General features: G+C 38.7%; 1 protein-coding gene across 1 annotated transcript in view; it reads left to right on the top strand.

The window, feature by feature from the left end:
* The window catches only part of MED27 (mediator complex subunit 27), an 85,385-nt gene that overhangs the window by 15,983 nt on the left and 50,391 nt on the right, over positions 1-19,011 (top strand). The window contains exon 3 of the mRNA XM_071765972.1: positions 15,383-15,513. Within this exon, the coding sequence (XP_071622073.1) occupies positions 15,383-15,513 (131 nt within the window). The remainder of the gene's footprint in view (positions 1-15,382; positions 15,514-19,011) is intronic.

Here is a 19,011-nt window from a genome sequence, read left to right on the forward strand (position 1 = left end):
GCATTTCTTTCCGACTATTAGGTCGGAAAGACATTTTTGCAGGGACTTCAAAGAGGCTAAGAACAAGAATACACGAGGCGTTCATGAAGCTTCCAGGCTACAGGGAATTGTCAGGTTATAAAAGAATGTTCTGCATGGAAGGTAGTTTGCAAGATAAAAAACCTGTCAGTAGCATTATTACAGTGTTGTGCAAACTTGATACCTTTTTCTGCTCTTGTGTTCCCTTCAACTCACAGGGCTCTAGCATCCTTCCCTTTCTTCAGTTTGATGGTTAGAGCAGCAAATTGCTGTTTTGAATGAAAACAGTAATATAGGATCCATCATTTGCCAATATAAAATACCCACTAGAACAGGGGAAGAAAAAAAGCCCTTTTTTATCAAGAATCCTTAAACAAAGTAGGTATTTAATCAAATCTTAATAGTTTGTTTTCTTTAGAAGAGCAATAGGAGGCAGGCAGAATGCTGTGACTGGGAGTCCTGTTGGTACATACAGATAATTAGTTTGCAGGCTCTGTTCTAATTCTGGTTGTACAGTGTGCTTCTCAGTTTTAAGTCCGGGAGTAATGTGTTTAGAAAGCATATTCCTTAAACCGAATTTTCTTTAATTTCTTACTTGTTACTTTGAAGAGCAATAATATTTGGTTGCTCACTGGGAGCAATAATAAACTTGTGCTTTCATGTTTCTTTTACAAAGTGTGTGTCAGAGTTTATAATAATCTGGCCTTTCTGGAAAGTTGCAGATTGGATTTTTAGGTCATTAAGGGTCCGAATGACTGCTATATGGCTTAGTTATGATGGCCTTGAAATGTAACACTTAAAGAAAACAAATCAGTTTGATGTCCTTGCCCATTTGTGGAAAAGTCTTTCACCTGTTCTTGTGTTTGTGTGCATGTGCACTCAGACTGTTGTCTCTGAATCTGTCCTCAAGGCCTCAACAGGACTTCTATTTGAAACCAGCCAGCTTGTCAGCTCCAGCCTGTGGCTAGAAACTTGGTGAGTTTTGGTTTTGTTCCACAAATTAAATAAGTCTGTTAGAATGAAAAACAAAAAATAAACCCACCACAGCTTGGTAGTTCTGCCCAGTTGCAGTCAGCGCCATCTCCATGGTTTTGAGCCTTCATTATGCATCTTGCACTCAGCACACTTTTATTTAAAGCAGAGCTAAAAGTAGAACTAAGTAGCTGACGTTCAGAGTCATTCAGTGAGATGCAGAATTCCTGGGAGGGGGACAGGACAGGAGTACTGCTAGTGAGGGGTGGATCAGGCTCATTTATTTGCACAAAACTATGTCGGACTGTCTGAAAAAAACTAAACCAGACTGTGTTTTACCAAGGAATGTAAGCTAACTGTAAGGGGAAGTTCTTCTTGACTCTAGTTTGCTTTTGTTTTGTTCTACTCTGGTTTGATTTTGCTTTGTTTTATACCCAAAAATGATACAATTCCATTTGCTCTGGCTGTTGCCACATTCAGACAAGCTACTACACTGTTGCAGCATCCCCCTGCTGATTGCTTTTCGAGGAGCCGTCCCCATATTGCAAAACCATCTGTTTTTCCTTACTGTCCAAGCATTAGGCTTGTTAGTAATTTATAATACTTGCTCCGTAGCTTTCATTTGTCCCTGTTCTAGTGTGCCAGCAGCAAAGCTTCAGCATTTCAGCACCATTTACAAGCTTTCCTTGCTCTTTTATTATTTTTTTTTAGTGCCTCAGGCAAAAACTATAGTTGAATGCATTGTCAGACGTTCATGCTGCTCAGTTATTGACTTGATAAAGTAAACTTGGGGTGGTAGGTAGGTAGTGTCCTCATTTACAAGTGGTTTTGTAGCTAGAGAAGTGATAGAAACAAGTTAGAAAATGATGGTTGGGAAAAAGCAGTATTTTGCTCCCCATCCCGCCCCAGTTTCCTTAAATGCACACCAGTTTGTCATAGTGCTGATGGGATGATCTCATTCAGAAAGATCCTTTTTAGCTGTGTACGTACGTGCACTGCAGAAGAATTGAGGATTCTTTTGGAAAACTTAATGCTGAGTTTATCATCTTGTGTCTGTCGCAAAAGCCAACTGTAACGTAGCAGCTCTTTTTTTTTAGAGAGGGGAAAGGGACGAGAAAGGTGCTTTTGAGGGGAGAAAGTTAAGAATGAGTGAGAATAAACGGTACAGCATTTTGTGTCTTTTCAGGAACAGCAAGTTTTGGAGGGCAGCAGGCCACGTATATTGGGTGCATTGTGATTTTTATAGGAAGCAGCTGATGAGATGGGTACCAGTTTATAAAAAGGTGGTACTGAAATATTGCTGCAATGGAAAATGTGTGTAAGGAAGTTGGTGTCATTTCCCTAAGTCATCTGGACTTTTTGGAATTTTCCAGCCTATGAACAACTTCCTCACATGAAGGTGCTTCTGATAACATACCAAAAAAATGGATTGAACAGCAAGGAAAGCATTTCTTCCCTCTATGAATTGCAAATACATCATCAGACAGCTCAAACCTAGCTGAAGGCTTTGAGCCTCTGTACTGTGGTCATTACTGGTCTTAATTTACCCTCCAATAAATATTCCAGATAAGCCACCATGGCCAGCCACTTTATCTTTTTTCTGTGTATGTGTGTGATGACAACCTGAAGTGATCAATTAATGTTTGAAATTTTTACTTCATTAATAATGAAGTCCAGAAAGCACTGAGTGTCAGTTTGCCTGGTGCCTGAGACTGAGGGACTGATGAAGTGCTGTGTTTTGAGCCCATAAGATTTTCTTAGTGATTATCAAGATGCAGAAATAAGCTGTGTCCAGATGTAGATAAGGAGCTGAAATGTCTGTGGGTTAGATATTAGACATTTAAGTGGCAACTGGGTTGTTGAAGAGTGACTGCAAGACAGCATGAGAATTCAGATGTATGTCAGTCTCCTTAGAAATCCATAAAAATTAATCGTTTGGGTTTTCCTGTGGTTTTAAGTGTGTCCCCCAGCAACGTAAAAATGGCTCAGTCTTACAGGTCTTCTGAATACATCAGACAAATTCCTAGCTAAAGAATCTGCGGTGTTTTTAAGTTTCAAAAAAATTATTTTTCAAATTCTGTTGTGGCAGTGAAATGATAGGAATGCTCTAAGGCTTGTGTGGGTGGGGACGTTTTGTGCTGAATAAAGTGACAGCTGCGAGTCTTGTCTTCAGAAACCTGGCTCTGGCCCTGAGGATCATTCTTTTTCTCCACTATTCCTATTCTGAGGCCAGTAAAGAGAAGCGTATGTTTTCTTGCATCAGCTATGTTGGTGTTACCTTGTGAAGCATAACAAGGTCATGTGTTTGCATGGCAAAAGAGGAAGCCTCAAATTGTGTCTGAGCTGTCTTAGACCTGCTTTTTCTCCCATGATGTATTGAAGATTTCCGTGCTATACATGGTTAAATCTCCATTTCTGGAGGTATGCGTGTGTTGATGCTACATTGCTGCTCCTGAAATTTGTACTGTTATATTATTAATATTGCAGATCATGCCAAGAAGGTGTCTTGCATTTAATACAGAACATAAGAAGGTTTGCCTGCCCCACAGGAAAATGACAAATTGGAACTGAAGATGCTATACAAATTTTAGAGGGACAAGGTCAGCCTGAAAATTGCAGATTTTGAAAAGCAGAAAATAATTTATTTGTAACAATGCATTTCCTTGCCTCTTAGTACCCCTGCTAATAGCATGCTTAGTTATTAACACCTGAAAATGGTTTTAAGCCTTATTTTATTTGTGAAACTAATCAGTTACCATTTGTCTAGGTACCTGTTAATTTGGGTTCTTCTAGTTGAGAGACATGAGAACTGATCAAAAGCCTCTGGGTTCCTTTGCTCCTGTATGATCAAACAAGTTCAGTTTATTTTGCTTCTAAAAGAGAAGCTAAGGGATGACTCACTTGCTTCATACCAACATCCTTATTGAGGGGGAGGAAGTAGATAAGAGGGTTCTTCATTATAGCAAGCAAAACCAAAAAATATTCAGTAATTGAAAATAGTAGTTCAACAAATTCAGACTGCAGCTGAGGTACATGGTTTAAACACTCATAGTAATTAAGCACTGGAAGAACTGGAGAGGAATAGGACAGGATTCACCTTTCTTGGAAGACCTGAAAGGTGAGTGCATACATAGTTTGTGCTTCTGACTACATTTGCTGAAGTATAAACACAGAAATCACTTGAATGAGGTAAGAGACAAGACAAAGTGTTCCCAAAGATGCTTTTAGATTGATTTAATATTTCCTAGAGAGCTTGTTGCAGATACAAACTCGTAACAACTGGCCAGGCTCTTAACCATAACCTTTCTTTTGTCTGTTCTGTGCTCACTAGCTATATACCTTCTAATTCAGTGGCTCAGAATAATAAGGGTCTGTATCCATGAGAACATGCTGTCCTCAAAGTCTAATTTGAAAGTTCAGAATCTCAGTTTAACTTACTTTCAGTGAACAGATGCCAAGATGTGCTTCAGTTCCTGTTAGCAGCTGATCAGGACAGAAAAGTATTGGTGAACTGCTACCATGTATTCACTTATTTCAGGAGATGGAAGTGAGGTTTCCAGCCTTGCCATGAGTGAAATGAAAATTCTGAAGGTAAATTTAACAGTATTTGTAAAGAAACAAGATAAAGCCGGAGAACATCATAGAAGACATCTGAGAAGAGAAGTGTGGGCATTGTGTGAAACACTGTAAATATCATTCTATGCTTGAAAATGGGTGCTGGATAACTGCTTCTTCATCCATGTAATCCTGCAGACTGTGGTAATTTGAAGTCCTTTGGAAAGAAGCATGTAATCAATGTCTGAATTCTTAGCATAAGCAGACTGATATATTTTGTATAGGCAATATTAATTCAGGCATTTCCTAGTTATTGAATTAAATTGTAACCTTAATTTTAATGTAACTTTTTTAGTATATATAACAATACATGAACAAACATTGCTTTTCTCCTCAAATATAAAATATTTTTGGGTCAGCACAAAAGCTCAGATCTCATGGTAAACAGCGTGTTACAAATATGTAGATAAATACAACAAAACTCTTTTAGAAAGGATGTCTTCCTTTTGGTTCCAGTGAGAGAGGGGTAAATAAAATAACTGGTGTGCCCTTCTAGCTGTCGACCAATTTTCATGAGCCATGTCTTTCCTTTGGCATGCAGATATCAGCAGCACATTTTAGCACCTCGCCTACAGCATCCACCTCCTGACAGCCAAACTTGCCAATAGAACAGCATTCAGAACTTCATTATTTCTACAACCTTAGTGCATTTGCAAATTAATTGATGTGTGGGAGGAAAGGCATCTGCTATTGTAGAAGACCTTAACTGTTGCAGCAAAACTAGAAATAAACTGGCTAGCTGTAGTGAGCTGGGATGCTGTTGCAGATGTTGAAGCCTCTTAAGTGGCATCTTGTCCATTTTTCTTCTGTCTTTGATATTATTTTTATAAAAAAGAAACCTGACAGCTCCCTGAATTGTGAACATGGGAACCAACAGCATGAGAAAGATAATACCATATATAACTGTATATGGTTAGTTAGCAAGTAGTTTCTTATTTCTTGCTGGCTCAGCACCAAGAGAGTTTTAATTAGGCCAGTAATGAATGACTGGGAGTGTTTTAAAGGCTATTAATCTTGTGGTGTAATTGAGTTAATTACAATATCATTATAAGCTCCCATGGAAGTAGTATGAAGTGCATTTTATTTGGATTACTCTTAAAACTATTTCTGAGGTCCCTGGCTTCATCTGAAATACTCCTTCTGGAAGTCTTCAGCTTTGAAAGAGAAAGCTGTAAAACCTCTCCTTGTGCTGCTCCACCAAATGTTTTTGTTGGGTGCCTCATCCTGTTTTGGCCTTGGGCTCTCTGGGCTGCTGCTTTACCTGCAAACTGCAGGTAACTTCTTGCAATGGAACGTGGCTCTTTTAGCTTTCCTGTGTAGTATTTCCTTGGTTTTCTGCTTTCTGATCAGTTAGCTTACCCCAGTGTGGCAGATGAGAGTAAGAAAATGTGATCTGTTTCCAGAAATAAATATTACAGCAGCTTTCGAACTGTTACTCTTTGTGCTGTGGTAAAAAAAATGTGTAGCAAAAGAGGTGTTTTTGAGAAGCATATGGCTTTTACACTGGTTCAGGCTACAGTAAGTTTTGGATTTGGTTGTAAAACATCCCTGTGCTTTCTGCACTCTCTAGTCAGAGTGTGACATCTTCAACAGATGGACAGATAAACTTTCCAGAATCCATGTCTTTTCCTTTCAGCAGAGGAGATGAGATTCTCATCTACAAGAGCTGTTCAGGAAAACCTCATCTGTCAAAGTCTGTTGCATGCTTAGATGCTGGGGTGTGAAAATTTGATGGCTGTGCAGCTTAGTACTGGAATTACTGATATTTTGGGGGCTGGCTTTTTGCTGATGCAAGGGCAGCCCTGATTTGTACCTACTTTTGTACCTACTGATTTGTCCTTACTAGAGCATTTGCTTTGTGTATCTTCAGCAGCCTGTGCTTAATTGTGGAACAAACACGTTGCTCAGAACCACCTTCTCTCTGTGGTGACTGATACACTGTCGTGTTTGCACCATCAGGAATGGTTTGGTTTCGTATTTTTAAATTCCACAATCAAGTTTTTTTCCAATATTAATTAACCCTGCTGGGTGCTGGAGCTGCCTTGTTTTGTTTCAGTAACTTTCCTGGTCCCACTTCTATATTTTCCGTCCTCTTGACTATTACAGATTTTGCAAATAGTTTAGAAATGCCAGTTTGTGATGTATGGGCCTCTTTAACATTTCTTTGATTTATGTGCATTGTGCTGAAAAAAAGCAGAGGAAGCATATTATTCTGGAAAAAAATGTTGCCAGTCTTCAGTTTTTTCAGTCTTAGTTAAAAGCTACACTTTTATCAATCAAACCTGATAGATTCTTTTTTCATTCCTAAAAACATTCATAACTTTTTGAAGTTTGAAGAAATAATTTGACTAAGACTCTTATAAATGTCTGCCTATTTTTTGGATGTCTAACTTGAAATATCTTTTAAACTGCTTTTTTGAAAGTTAGTTTTTTCATGCATTCCAGCCTGGTCATCTAGAAATACAGATAATGAAAAACCACTTGGGGTAGGATTGGGTTTTGGGGTGGTTTTTTTTTTGTTTGTTTTTTGGTTTTTTGTTTTTGGTTTTTGTGTGTGTGTGTGTGTGTATGGTTTTGGGTTTTTTTGGTTTTGTGGGGTTTTTTTTGTTGGTTGTGGTTTTTTTCTTTGTTAAATAAAGCTTGGCCATATGATGCTAATATCAACAATACATTGCACAAACTGATGTAGTAAGACATATTTTGGTCTCTAGCAGTATTGAGTAAGAGGATTTCTCTACATTCTATATAATAAAGACAAGGATTGCAGATTTATAATTGTTCGGCTTCTCATGTAGATGCCCTAACTAAAAGCATAGAGCAAACTTTTCTGAAGTCTGATGTTCTGTTTCAGGAAGAATTTCTGACAGTCTGTGTTGTAAGCCGTAAATGGCTATTCTGAAAGGTTTAAAAAAGAAGATTAATGAGCTTAAATTTAGAGTTCTTAGTTAATGTATAATGTTGTTCTAGCTAGAGAAAATTTTCAGCGAAACTCCTGAGAGAAGGAAAAGCTCAGACTGCTGCTGGTGATCAGCAGGATTGCTGTCTCCCCAAAGTGAATGTGAGGCTGAAGCCAGGATTCAGATATACATCATTAATTTTTCAACAGAGAAACCTTGAGTAAAGGCAGAAAAGCACTTCTTTAATCACCTTGCGGGGAAAATAAGTCTTGGGTTTTGTTGACTGTTATGTTTCAGCGTTTTGCTTGCAAGTGCAGTGGCTTTGGACATCTGTTCCAACTCATATTCTAGAGAAGTCCATTCAGTGTTGAATGTAATGTTTTAAAGGTAAAATGATCTATTTCTTTTTGACACTTATCCTCCAGAATGCAGCTGATCTCTAACTTTAGCCACCTATGGTGATTTTAGGGGTTTAGTCTGTGCAAAAATCTGTGTTGTGACGAGGGAGGATGCAAATTTAAACCTCTTTCTCTAAGCACTTGTACCTGTTGTCTGTACTGGTTGCCATTATCTGTGTATGGATGCTTTCTGGGGGTTAATTTATAGTGTCTTGGAGGGATTATAAATTAATCAGATGCTAAATATTCTGAAGCTGTAGTAGGAATGTAGTATGGAAATAGTCCACGTATGTTCTGTGCCAAATGTAACTGTCCTGCTTCAAGCTTTTCTTGGTTGTCCTTGCTAGCAGGCTAGAAATCAGCATTCCCAGCAGCCTGTCTTTAGGATGCCTGCTAGATTTAAGGAAGGAGTGTATTAGCAAAAATAACCATTTAGGGAAGAATGATCTCCTAATTTGGCAAGATCAGCTGAGCTGAAACCCTATTCACAGAATTGTGCCATAGGATCAGAATGGTTTGGGTGTTAAGGGACCTTAAAGATCATCCAGTTATCATTCTGGAACCCTTTTTGCTGGTTGGGTAATGTGATAACTTCTAGTAGAAGAAAGGAGTGAAGTCTGATATGGCATGGGAGAATCTGTCCATCTGCCTGTGTCAGGTACACTGTACACTGGAGTTCTGGTGTTTGAGTAAAGCCCTGGGACCAAGTAAGGTGAGGTTTGTGTGTGCTGGCAGGAAGCCCTATGGCTGAGCTAATAGCTGTGTTCTGACACAGTATTTGCCAGTCTAAATATATTGTGAATTTTAATGGTTGTGTGAGTGACCAAAGTGAAGGAAAAGCATTTACCAGAAGTTAAAATAATTAAATTTAATGAGTTAGGGAAAAAAAATTACCAGCCAGGGTCATTACTGCTATATTGCTTATCCACTAATGGATTTCCCTCTCATTTGTTCCTTGACCATCTTTCTCCCCTTTGTTTGGTGGTGCAACTAGACTGTTAGGATTAAAATAAGATGCACCTTGTTGACATTTTGTTGAAGAAGAGTATTCATTTTTTTCTTTATCTGAAAAGTAGTTTGCTTGCTATAGAGCTAAATCCCAACCACAGTGCTGCAAATAATGGCATGCTGCTGGATAACTGGAAAAGGGTTTCTGTAGCTGATTCCAGCCTTTCATTCTGCTGTTCAGTTTTAAAATATCTTCACATTTCTTAGAGAAGCACCTGAGCATCCCCTGGCACAGAGGCAGCAGGCCATCCTTTGTAGTGACATAGTTGCCACCTGAGCCCCTGACACCAAAGATTTAGTCTGCATCTTTAGAAAATACTAATTTCAGTGTGGGAGTAGTGATTTCTGAAGTTCTGGCAGCTGTTTAAGGGAGCACAGTAGCAGTAGGGGTGATGCTAGTGATGTCCTTCAGTCTTGAGTTTTAATGATGACTTTTCCATGCTACAGATTATTCCCTGCTACATGTATTACAAATATGTAAAGATATTTGCAAAACTATGCAAAGATAATACTTTTGTTAGAAAAGGGATTCAGATTTTCTGTCAGATATTGATCAAGTGCACTACTTTGGTCTTTAGACTTTAATGAAATCCGTTAGATGAACACACAGGGGTGAATGTATCTCATAGACTGACACCAAAACCATTTCTGCAGTCCATTAGTGAACAGTCACTGCTCACTACTACCCTTGAGCTCAGGGTAACTTGAAAATCCTACTGTTTGTTAGTGCCCATGGCTGTATTTTGTCATTTATAAGCAGAACACAATGTCATTTAGTGGATGAAGGGTTGGACTTGATCTCAGAGGTCCTTTCCAACCCGGATGATTCTGTGATTCTGTTATCATTTTACTCAGCTTTTGGTGGTGCTGTTATGTGTCTGGATTGTAGTTGCATATCCAATGAAATACCAGTCCACAAAGTTACCTTTCAGGAAATGTGTTCAAGCCCTTTAGAGCACCTGGAAGTGTTTATAAGCATCTTAAATAGTTATTCTTCTGGAGAGGTGAATAAGGCCACATGCAGCCCCAGATTATGATTATTCTGCTTCTCTATCCATCTCAGATACTTGTTCTCTTAAACCCCAGAGCCTGTTTGCTGTTTTGTCTCACTTTATGTTGGTATTATCCAAAAAGCAAGATGTGTCACTGATTTAACTATTAAATGGATTCCAGAATACTTAAAAAACCCAAAACCAACCTGGTGGAGGAGGAGGAGGCTTTTGCAGAGACTTAGAAGAGTGCAGATAATTTTATTGGCAGTAAGGTTGCCGATGCTGAAGGTTTGACCAATTCCTGGAAGAAAGGAACCAGATTTGCTGTCTCTGCATGGTGAAAAGCCAAAGATGTGCTAGCAGTATTGGAGTGAGGGAACACTGATGCAGTCATTCATCAGCCCAACTTCAGTGTTCTGCAAGAGAAGTATGGGAAGAGCATGTGTTAAGGCTGAAATCTGACAGTAATCTGGCAAAAATGGGACTCTAAAGACAATGTAATAAAGATGTAGTGAAGACAACAATAAAAAAACTGCAGGTATCTATCAATGCATTTCCTACCATTGTATCTTTATATATAAATAAAAATGCCTAAACTTGTTTTTCAGCTCCCTAGATTCGGGAGAGAGGAGAGGAACCATGAGGGAAAAGCAAGATTGCCTGTGCTGGGGCATGAGCAGGTAGATGTCCTCAGGATACTTTGAACCTCCTGGTTTATTGACCAGGGTGAGACAGTGGCAGTTTGCATCTCAGTGCAATGCAAATAAGAGCCACAAGTGTGATCTCATTAGTTCCACAGTTCCGTGGACCAAGATGTTTAGGAAAAGATAGAGTAACTTCTGTACAGGGATTTTAAAAAACAATGGAATGAGGGTAGCCTTTGTTCCTATCATGGATAGGTATTTGTTGCTTAAATATTCTTCTAAACTGGAAAGTGTTTGGGGGTCATAGAAAGAGTCTCCTAATTAGCTAGTAAAAGAGAGCAAAGGCTCAGTGTCTGTCTTTCCTATTAATTGAAAAGCCTGCAACCTGGTTCTGTAAGAGCAGAACCAATGAGTAAATAAATTGGGGACTGCTCTTTTGGTTTATTTATGTCATTTTGGCCAAGTCAAGGATTTAGCTATCCTAAAATGATCAAACATTGTTGGGAGAAAAAGAGAATTTCCAAACTGACCTCATTATCTGAGAGAAGCTTAAAAATATCAATTAAGGCAGTGTAATTTCTCTCCTGCCTACTTTAGTCTGCAGAGATGAAACTGGGGGAGTGTCCTGTTTGCTTGCTCATGGCTCTTGTCAAAAGAATGACCAGTTTTATCATAATAGACAAATCCCTTGTTAGCTGTAAGGGAGAAATAATTTAATGATGTGGGGCAAAGCTCTATGAATCTTGAAAGAGGAAAATGTGCACACATTCACCAGTATTAGAGTGAACTCAGACAATTGGGTGGTCGGTATCTCTCAGCCACTTGTGAAAAACTTTGTTTCTTGGAGAATGCAGAAATAGAAATGAAAAAAAATTTTTTTAATATTACTTATACCTGCCAAATTATTTTTCTGTTTATATATATAGTCAGTAAGTGTTTACATGAAACTGGAAAAAATATCACATCAGGGTCATGTGATCAAAGGCAAAACTCATTCTTCTGATTTCATTTTTAAATAAAACTTACTGGTGCTTAAAAAGCTTTAAAAGTGGTAATACTTAGCTTCAGTGTGTACCTGTGAGCTGAAATGGTTGATTGTAAGAGCTCCAGGTGCTTGGTTTTTCCTAGGTTCCTCCTGCTTATTACTTTCTTCCTGCCCAGCCAACTCTTGGAGCTTTAAATGGCCTTATCAGTAAGTGGAGTATAAGGACTTGTTTGGTCAGCACATGCAAAATCTCCAGTCCATGAATAATGCACACAAAAGACCTTTTGACCCAGCATGATTCTAATGATGATCCTTTAATTTTAAAAATTTTAAATTAGCACTGTGTACGTATTTTTCATTTCATAGCACACACTGCACTGTAATGCTGCAGACCAAGATGCAGTCTCACGACATGGTCAGTGAATTTCTGGTGAGCAAAGAGGTCTTGACTGCATTGGGCTGAGCCCTTGGGCTGTAGGAGAAGTTCTCTGCCTGCTCCAAACCTTAAAGATCACCTGCAGAAGACAGTGGGATCTTTTTGGTGGATGGAGGGATTCTTTTTTGTCTGTTTTGATTGTGTCAGGGGGTGCACAGCTCCGTTGCTTTAAGATGATGGTTACTGGAGTAGATAAAAGATATGATGTGATTACCTTTTAAAAAAATATGAATGCTTTTGGAACTAAATCCAGTCCCTATTTCTCTAATGCACCTTACCCTGTTTACTTAGTTCATGTGAAAGCAAAAAACATCCTATGTACTTGAAGAAGTTGCCTTTCTTACAGTTACAGCTGTGAGAAAAGTTAATTCCATAAAGCTCTCTCTATTTTACCATGTATTTCACTTGTAAGGAAGACTGAAAACTGTTAATATGTGAACGTAGCTTTCATATACTGAGAAACACTGTGAAGGCGTGAGTAATGGCACCTGTGAAACATTACTGGTAATATTTCCTTCTGGAAAAGATAGTCCATGTTGCCATAGAAAAATAATAAATCTCAAAAATAATGTAATTTAAAAATACTCCAAGTTCTGTTTATGTTTACATTTAGGTAAGGCTTTTGTATGTATTAAAGTGTTATTTTCAGGACTTCTGCATCTTTGAGAACTAGAGTCTCCTGATTTTAAAATGTGGAATTCACACGTTTGGAACCACAGTTTTAAGAAAAATACCAGCTCTCCTGCGGCTCTGTACAGATTGGCCCTGCTGTATATCCTACCTGCTGTTACAAGGTGGTAGTGGTGGGAGGGGATTGGGTTTTTTGTGTGTGTGTGTGTGTGTGTGTGTGTGGTTTTTTTGTTTGTTTGTTTTGGGGGTGGGGTTTTTTGGTTTTTTTTCCATAGTTTTCTGAAATAGATTTTATGTTTCTTCTGCATGTATTGAGGGGGAAAAGATAGATCTTGTTGAATTTTTAGAGGAATATTTCATTAGGAAGTAAAGAGCTTTGCTTCACCTGGACTTCTGCTGTGATAAAGCCTCTGAATGCTGGGGAAATCCTTAGTGACTGCTAAAGAGATGATCTGCAGCAGGGCCTAGAGCTGCACCAATGCTCCACTTCAGTATTTAGCCTAGTTTGAGGGTCAAGCTATTGCTCTTTACCATCCCACTGGTTTAAATCAGCACAGCTGTCAAAACCAGAAGCCAAGTCAGTGGCAATAGCTTTACAGAAGGCAGTCAGTACCATCCCTAGGCTGGATTGGATCATGGACCTGCAGGGACCCTCCCTGTAGGCACCACCTGAAGCACCCAGCAGCACCACTGGGTCAGACCCAGGGCTCCAGCAGGGTCCCTGGGCACACACCTCTGTACCATGTTCTCCCCAACTGTTCTTCCAGCCATCAGCACCCTCTGGCTTGGTGTCCCACCAGCTCATTCTGCTTCCCTGCATGAGCCTTTTAGCATCCTTACCATCTTCTGACAGGTTGCTTCCTGAAGGTGAGGAGAGTATGTTAGGAAATGGCATTCTCTTGTTAGTAAACAAAATGTTTAAAGGTATTGGTGTGTTTTTAGCTGAGATTTTTCTGTCATGGTTGATGCTGGCAGACAAAGGTCTTTATTTTGCAAGAAGAAAAATTAACTAAATAGCACATTTATTATCCACCAGGACTGTTGAATCTCCTGGCTATTGTTTTGATGCTAGAGGTTCTGCTTCAGTGCTTCTTTCAGTCTTGTGTCTGCTTTTTAGAATGAATGATTAAGGAAAAATTTCCCAGTCTTTTCAGTTAACATTTCTCTGCTCCCAAAAAGGAATGTGTTCTGTGCAGTACAGTATGTGATACTTTAATAATGTATAAATCAACTTGGACAGAAGCTGCCTGTCAGTTTTATTAACTTTGACCTTTTCTCCCGTTATAAGGATGGTTTGGTAAATATTTAATGTCCCTTACAGATTTTGACAGTTGAATCTGCATTCCTGGGAGCAAAGGTAGATTATAAACAAATACTTATAATTAGTAAAAGTGGCTTAGTCACTGGGAGCTTTCAAGGACAGAATTGGGTTTTTGGATATATTTAATTCCTCGGGGGGGGGTTTCATGCTTGACCACTAAATGTCAGGCTAGCAGGGAGGTTATGAAATGTTTTTATAAGGTGGCTTTTAAAATTCTTCCATGATGATCACCTGTGATTACCTCTGTCTCTGAACAAGTGTCCAAATGATGCTATTTACTTCAAATACCTGTCAGTGTCATTCTGTGCAGGGAACACAAGTGAATGGTGTCAACAGCACAAAATGGCTGGAGGGAAGGGCTGCTGTAATAATAAAATGCAAGAAGAAATGGGAAAGGAGTTCCTGGAGTCAGGGGTCCTCTGCCAGAGCTGCCTTTCCTTTTCATTCCCTGCACATTTTGCTCCCAGCAGATTCTGGTGCCTCTGACACTTTGAAACATTGCCTTTCAAACATATATCATCCATTGCTCTCATTGATTTTTTTTTTTTTTTTTTTTTTTTTTTTTTTTTTTAACATTTCAGAAATCTGTCGGAGTAAACCAAATCTGAACAGAATTCATTGGTCTAAGTGCAGCTGTTGGGGGGCACTGCCCCCTCCCCTGCAGACCTAGTTCTATTCCTGTTGGGAATGCCAAGTGTCTCCATGTTCTGCCTCTGCCCAAAGCACGGAGCAAAGCAGCCAAGGAAATCAGGAGCCTGTTAAGAAGCCTTATAGATGCTCTGAGCATTGACATTTGAGTCAAATTGGCTCACGGGATAGCTTCACTCATTTTAATAGCCATTTTCATGTAGATTGCTTTACTAAGCTTTGTTTTTCTCCTTGGCAGTCAGTACCCTGCAGAATAGCTTTGCCTAAGACCACTTCATTTTCTGAATGTTTGTAACTCGTGTTTCCTAACGGTAACCTTTTTTTATCTGTGGATCATGGGATTAGAGTTGTTAAGGTGTCAAACAGCTCACCTCTTTCAGAACAAATGTTCAGGCAATTTCATGAATGCATCGGGGTAGGGACTGGAATGGTGGAGTTGCATTTCTCTGATAATCCTGAGCGTTTTTTCTGCCCCTTCTCTTCAAAAATGGGGAACTAAGATTGTGAAGTTAAAGTGTTTAGTGATGAGCTTCTAACTTGCTGCACTTGAAGATGGGTTCAGGACTTCAGATTAAATCTTTGATTCATTGTCTCGCTTACCCTAGAGCATGATTTCTTTGTAATGCCTGTTTCCCATCAGATTTTTTAGTATCCTTTTGTTCCTGTCATCACGTTCCAAGCAGTATATATGAAATACCATACATTATCTTACTGACTGGCTGTAATTTGAATCAGATGAATACAGATAGTAGAGGTCTCACATAGACAGAGTACTGCAGTGGTGTGTATTTTAATATATATTTTTTTTTATTATCCAGTTGCAGTACCATGCTGGGCTAGCATCTGGCCTTTTGAATCAGCAGTCTCTGAAACGTTCTGCCAACCAGATGGGAGTATCAGCAAAACGCAGACCAAAAGCCCAGCCAACAACTCTTGTCTTACCTCCTCCGTAAGTAATGGAATATTTCGAAGAGTTTGCATGAGGGGATTTTAAAGAAACCTTTTTGTTACGGTTTTTTTAAAAAAATCATCATCATACTAGCTTTGTCCTTGTGGTTTTGTTTCATACGAGATGAATTTTTGCTGTTGGATGGATGGGTACCCTATGGAAGCATTATTTAGTTTCTTGTGGTTGTGGAGGCACTGTGACAACTGAAAAGTTGCAAGGAGGTTTTTTTGTAGCAGGTCATAGAAGTTTTTGCAACACAAGACTGTCATTGAGCACCGATGTTCCCCTCATTAGTATGACTTGGAGCTTCAAGTAGGACTTTTCTGAAGGTCCTAAAAAGCTGAAGAAAAAAAGTCTTTGTTTTGAGTACTTTCTTGACAAATGTCTGTTCCGAGTCCATCTGTTCACCATATGTTAATTTTGCATTGGATCTAACCCTCTTTTACAGGTGACAAGCAATTACGAGGACACTAAGAAACTGTTTGAGGACACAGAGTATCAACACTTTAGGCAGTCTGTGTACTGATGCAAAAAACCACAGAGCTGTCCAGAACTAAGCTCATAAATTAATAACCTGCTTAAAATATTTAGTTACATATAAGAAAACGATTATTATGTGGAAAATGAAGTGCTAAGCAATTATTCATTCTACTGAGCATCCTTGTAGCTTGTGGAAACTGCTTTTTTTTCACAGAAGAAGTTTCACTAGTCTATAAACACTACACTACCAAAAACGTCACAGTTGTAATCATAAAAGTCCCCTGACCAGAATCTACAGGCCTGAGTTGATAAAGAAGTCAAGGGAAGTTTAGAGTTTTCCATTATGAAGTGAGAAAAAGAAAATCAGAGTTAACATAGCTTTCCTCTTGTATATTAACTTCAAAGGGCTGCTAATTCAAGAATCCATAACATGTTATTGTTTTACCAATATGTCAGGTGAAGAAGAATGGTTAGAAGGGCAGCTCTGGCAGAACTGCAGATTTGAAAACCAGGTGTTGTTTCCTTCTCTTTGTGAAAGATCAGGGGTATATTGTAAGGAACTGGCTAATTAGTTTTCTTCCTTTGCTGGGGTATTGGGTTATCCAGACCTTAAAATGGACATCTCCAAGAAGTCTATGGACTAGAGTATTGTGATAGCGGTTGTTAAATTTTTTATTTTGAGGTCTTGAAATATTCTGGTGTTCTCTTCCGTTGTTGGTTTTATTTTTTTTAATCATGACTTTTCCAGCTACTCAAAGTACATATGGTGAGAGAGAAAGAGCTAGCTTATATTTTTGTGTAGAAAATTGTGTGCTTGAACAATTGCAGCTGTATGAATTTTAATATGAGGTATGTTAAATGTAAAAGCATTGGATATCTTTTTATCTGCAGGGGATTTCCTTCAGGGGTGCATTTACCTGCAGTTTATAGGTAGAATGAAACTTTAGTGTGGTAACTGAACTTCAGCTAGCGGTTGAATTATTTTTCAGGATCTTATTACCACTTCAAGCATTATTCATAGGGAAAAATATGTTTATGCTGAGCTGACCTTGTTTCTGTCCCTGATTTCCTCCTCTCTGGCTTCTCTTTGACCTTTCTGCATTTGTCCTTATTTGCTATCTTATTGTGTCTTAGGGAGTGAATAACAATTAAGTCAAATCAAATACCTGTTGAGCTCACTATCAAGTCTATATCACAGGGCAGAAGCAGATTATGAAAAGAATTATGAAAGTAGGCTTATGAAAAGTATTTTTTTTAAAAGTGTGGCAAACAGATTTTAATATCTTGATTTTGCTGTAGTTTCATGCAAATAATGATTAATCATACTGTGATTATTTTTTTCTTTCTTTTCACTCTCTCTAAAATGCAAAACAAGAAAAAAAATCCGGGTGCCAAACTACATGTCCCCTTGAAAGGACATACTAATTTTGCATACTAATTTTGCCATGGCAATCCAGGGAATTCTTTTTTAGCTTTATTGTTAAGTCAGGGAAGGGGTAACTATTCCTTTGTCTTTTTTTGGTTTGATGTATGCCATTAAAATTTAAGTTCAGTGACAAGTCTTTGGGCTGAGTAACAGTGTGCTATGAGTCAAGCATATATTAAATGTTGTTCAGAGCAACTGTATTATCTAGAGCTGTTCTTAAATGTAAGTATTTAAAACAGGCTAGATTGCAAAATATCATTTTAGGACAGCAGATTGGAGCACACAGCAGTACTGCAGTAATCCTTTTGACCCAAGAAAGGAATGCAGGAAACAGAGGTCCTCAAGACACAGCACAGGGGGTGATTTGGACAAAGAATCTTCTAAAAATGTTGGGGTTTGGTTTTTGGGGGTTTTTTTGTGTGTGTAGTTTTTGGGGTTTTTTAATTTTTAATGCAGCATTTGCATATGAAAAGTTTGATATTGAACATGTCTTCATTTGAGCTAAAGGTAGCATTAGAGAGCACGTTTACTGATCTGTTACATTCTTAATGGCAGGGATGCAGCCTGAGCCACTGCCATGCTCTTCCCATCTTTGATCTTTGAGTGTTATTCCACAGACTGGACAGACCCAGATGTTGTCTCTGCTCTTAAGGGTGCTTGTACAAAACCTGAGTCTGGGTCAACTCATTGTTCTCTTGAGCCCTTAGTCCTGCTCTCTGCTCTGCTTTCTTGTGTCCTCTCAAAAATTCTTTTAAAAAACCGATCAACCAAAACAAAACAAAAGAACACCAGGAAACCAAACCAAAAAAAATCCAAACTAAAACAAAGTCCAAACCAAGCAAAAACCAAACAAAAGGAAACAAAACCCAAAATAAATAAAACCAAAACAAACAAAAGAAACAAAAAGACCCAAACAAAACCAAACTCAAAACCTTAGCTTGTTTTGGAGGCTCAACCACCTCTTCCTACTTTATGCTTACAGAAGGAACTGGAGAAGAAAGGGTTTTGCTAATGGCAAAGCTGATTCTTGATGTGCCCACCTATTCTTCCCTGACCAGGCTTAGGCCATCTTTTGGTGTGTTCTGGTTTGAAAGTGAGGAGTTCTACATTATCATTTGTAGATATCTAAAACAACAGCAGCAATTCTGAATTAAAAAGCTATTTTTACAAATGGCAGGTCTCTGTCCTGTGCAACCACTAAGAGGACAATTTCAATTTTTTTACTGTTCATTATGTGAAGACTTCTAAGGGTGCCAAACAGTTTTGAAGAAGACCTTCTGTTGTTCAGTTTTGCTTTTCAGTGTTGGTATTCACTGGATCTGACAGTGCAGAAGGGAATATGAGATTGATATGCATCTCATTTCTAGCCAAATTTATCTACATGAGAAAATGACTAACTTCTGGCTTCCTTTTCTCCCTGCTTTGTCCCTCCTTCTGTCTTCTATTAACAAGACATCTCCCTGTACTTGCTAATAGATGCGTTCCCTCACATGCTTCTCATCTGGCTGCTGCTTCCTTCCTTCTGTTAAAAAATCTCAAAGCAGTGTTTGCTGAAGTGCTGAAAGCTGTCAGCTCCTTCCGAGTGACAAGGA

The sequence above is a fragment of the Heliangelus exortis genome, chromosome 22, assembly GCF_036169615.1.
Source record: "Heliangelus exortis chromosome 22, bHelExo1.hap1, whole genome shotgun sequence".
NCBI classification, from domain to species: Eukaryota; Metazoa; Chordata; class Aves; order Apodiformes; family Trochilidae; genus Heliangelus; species Heliangelus exortis.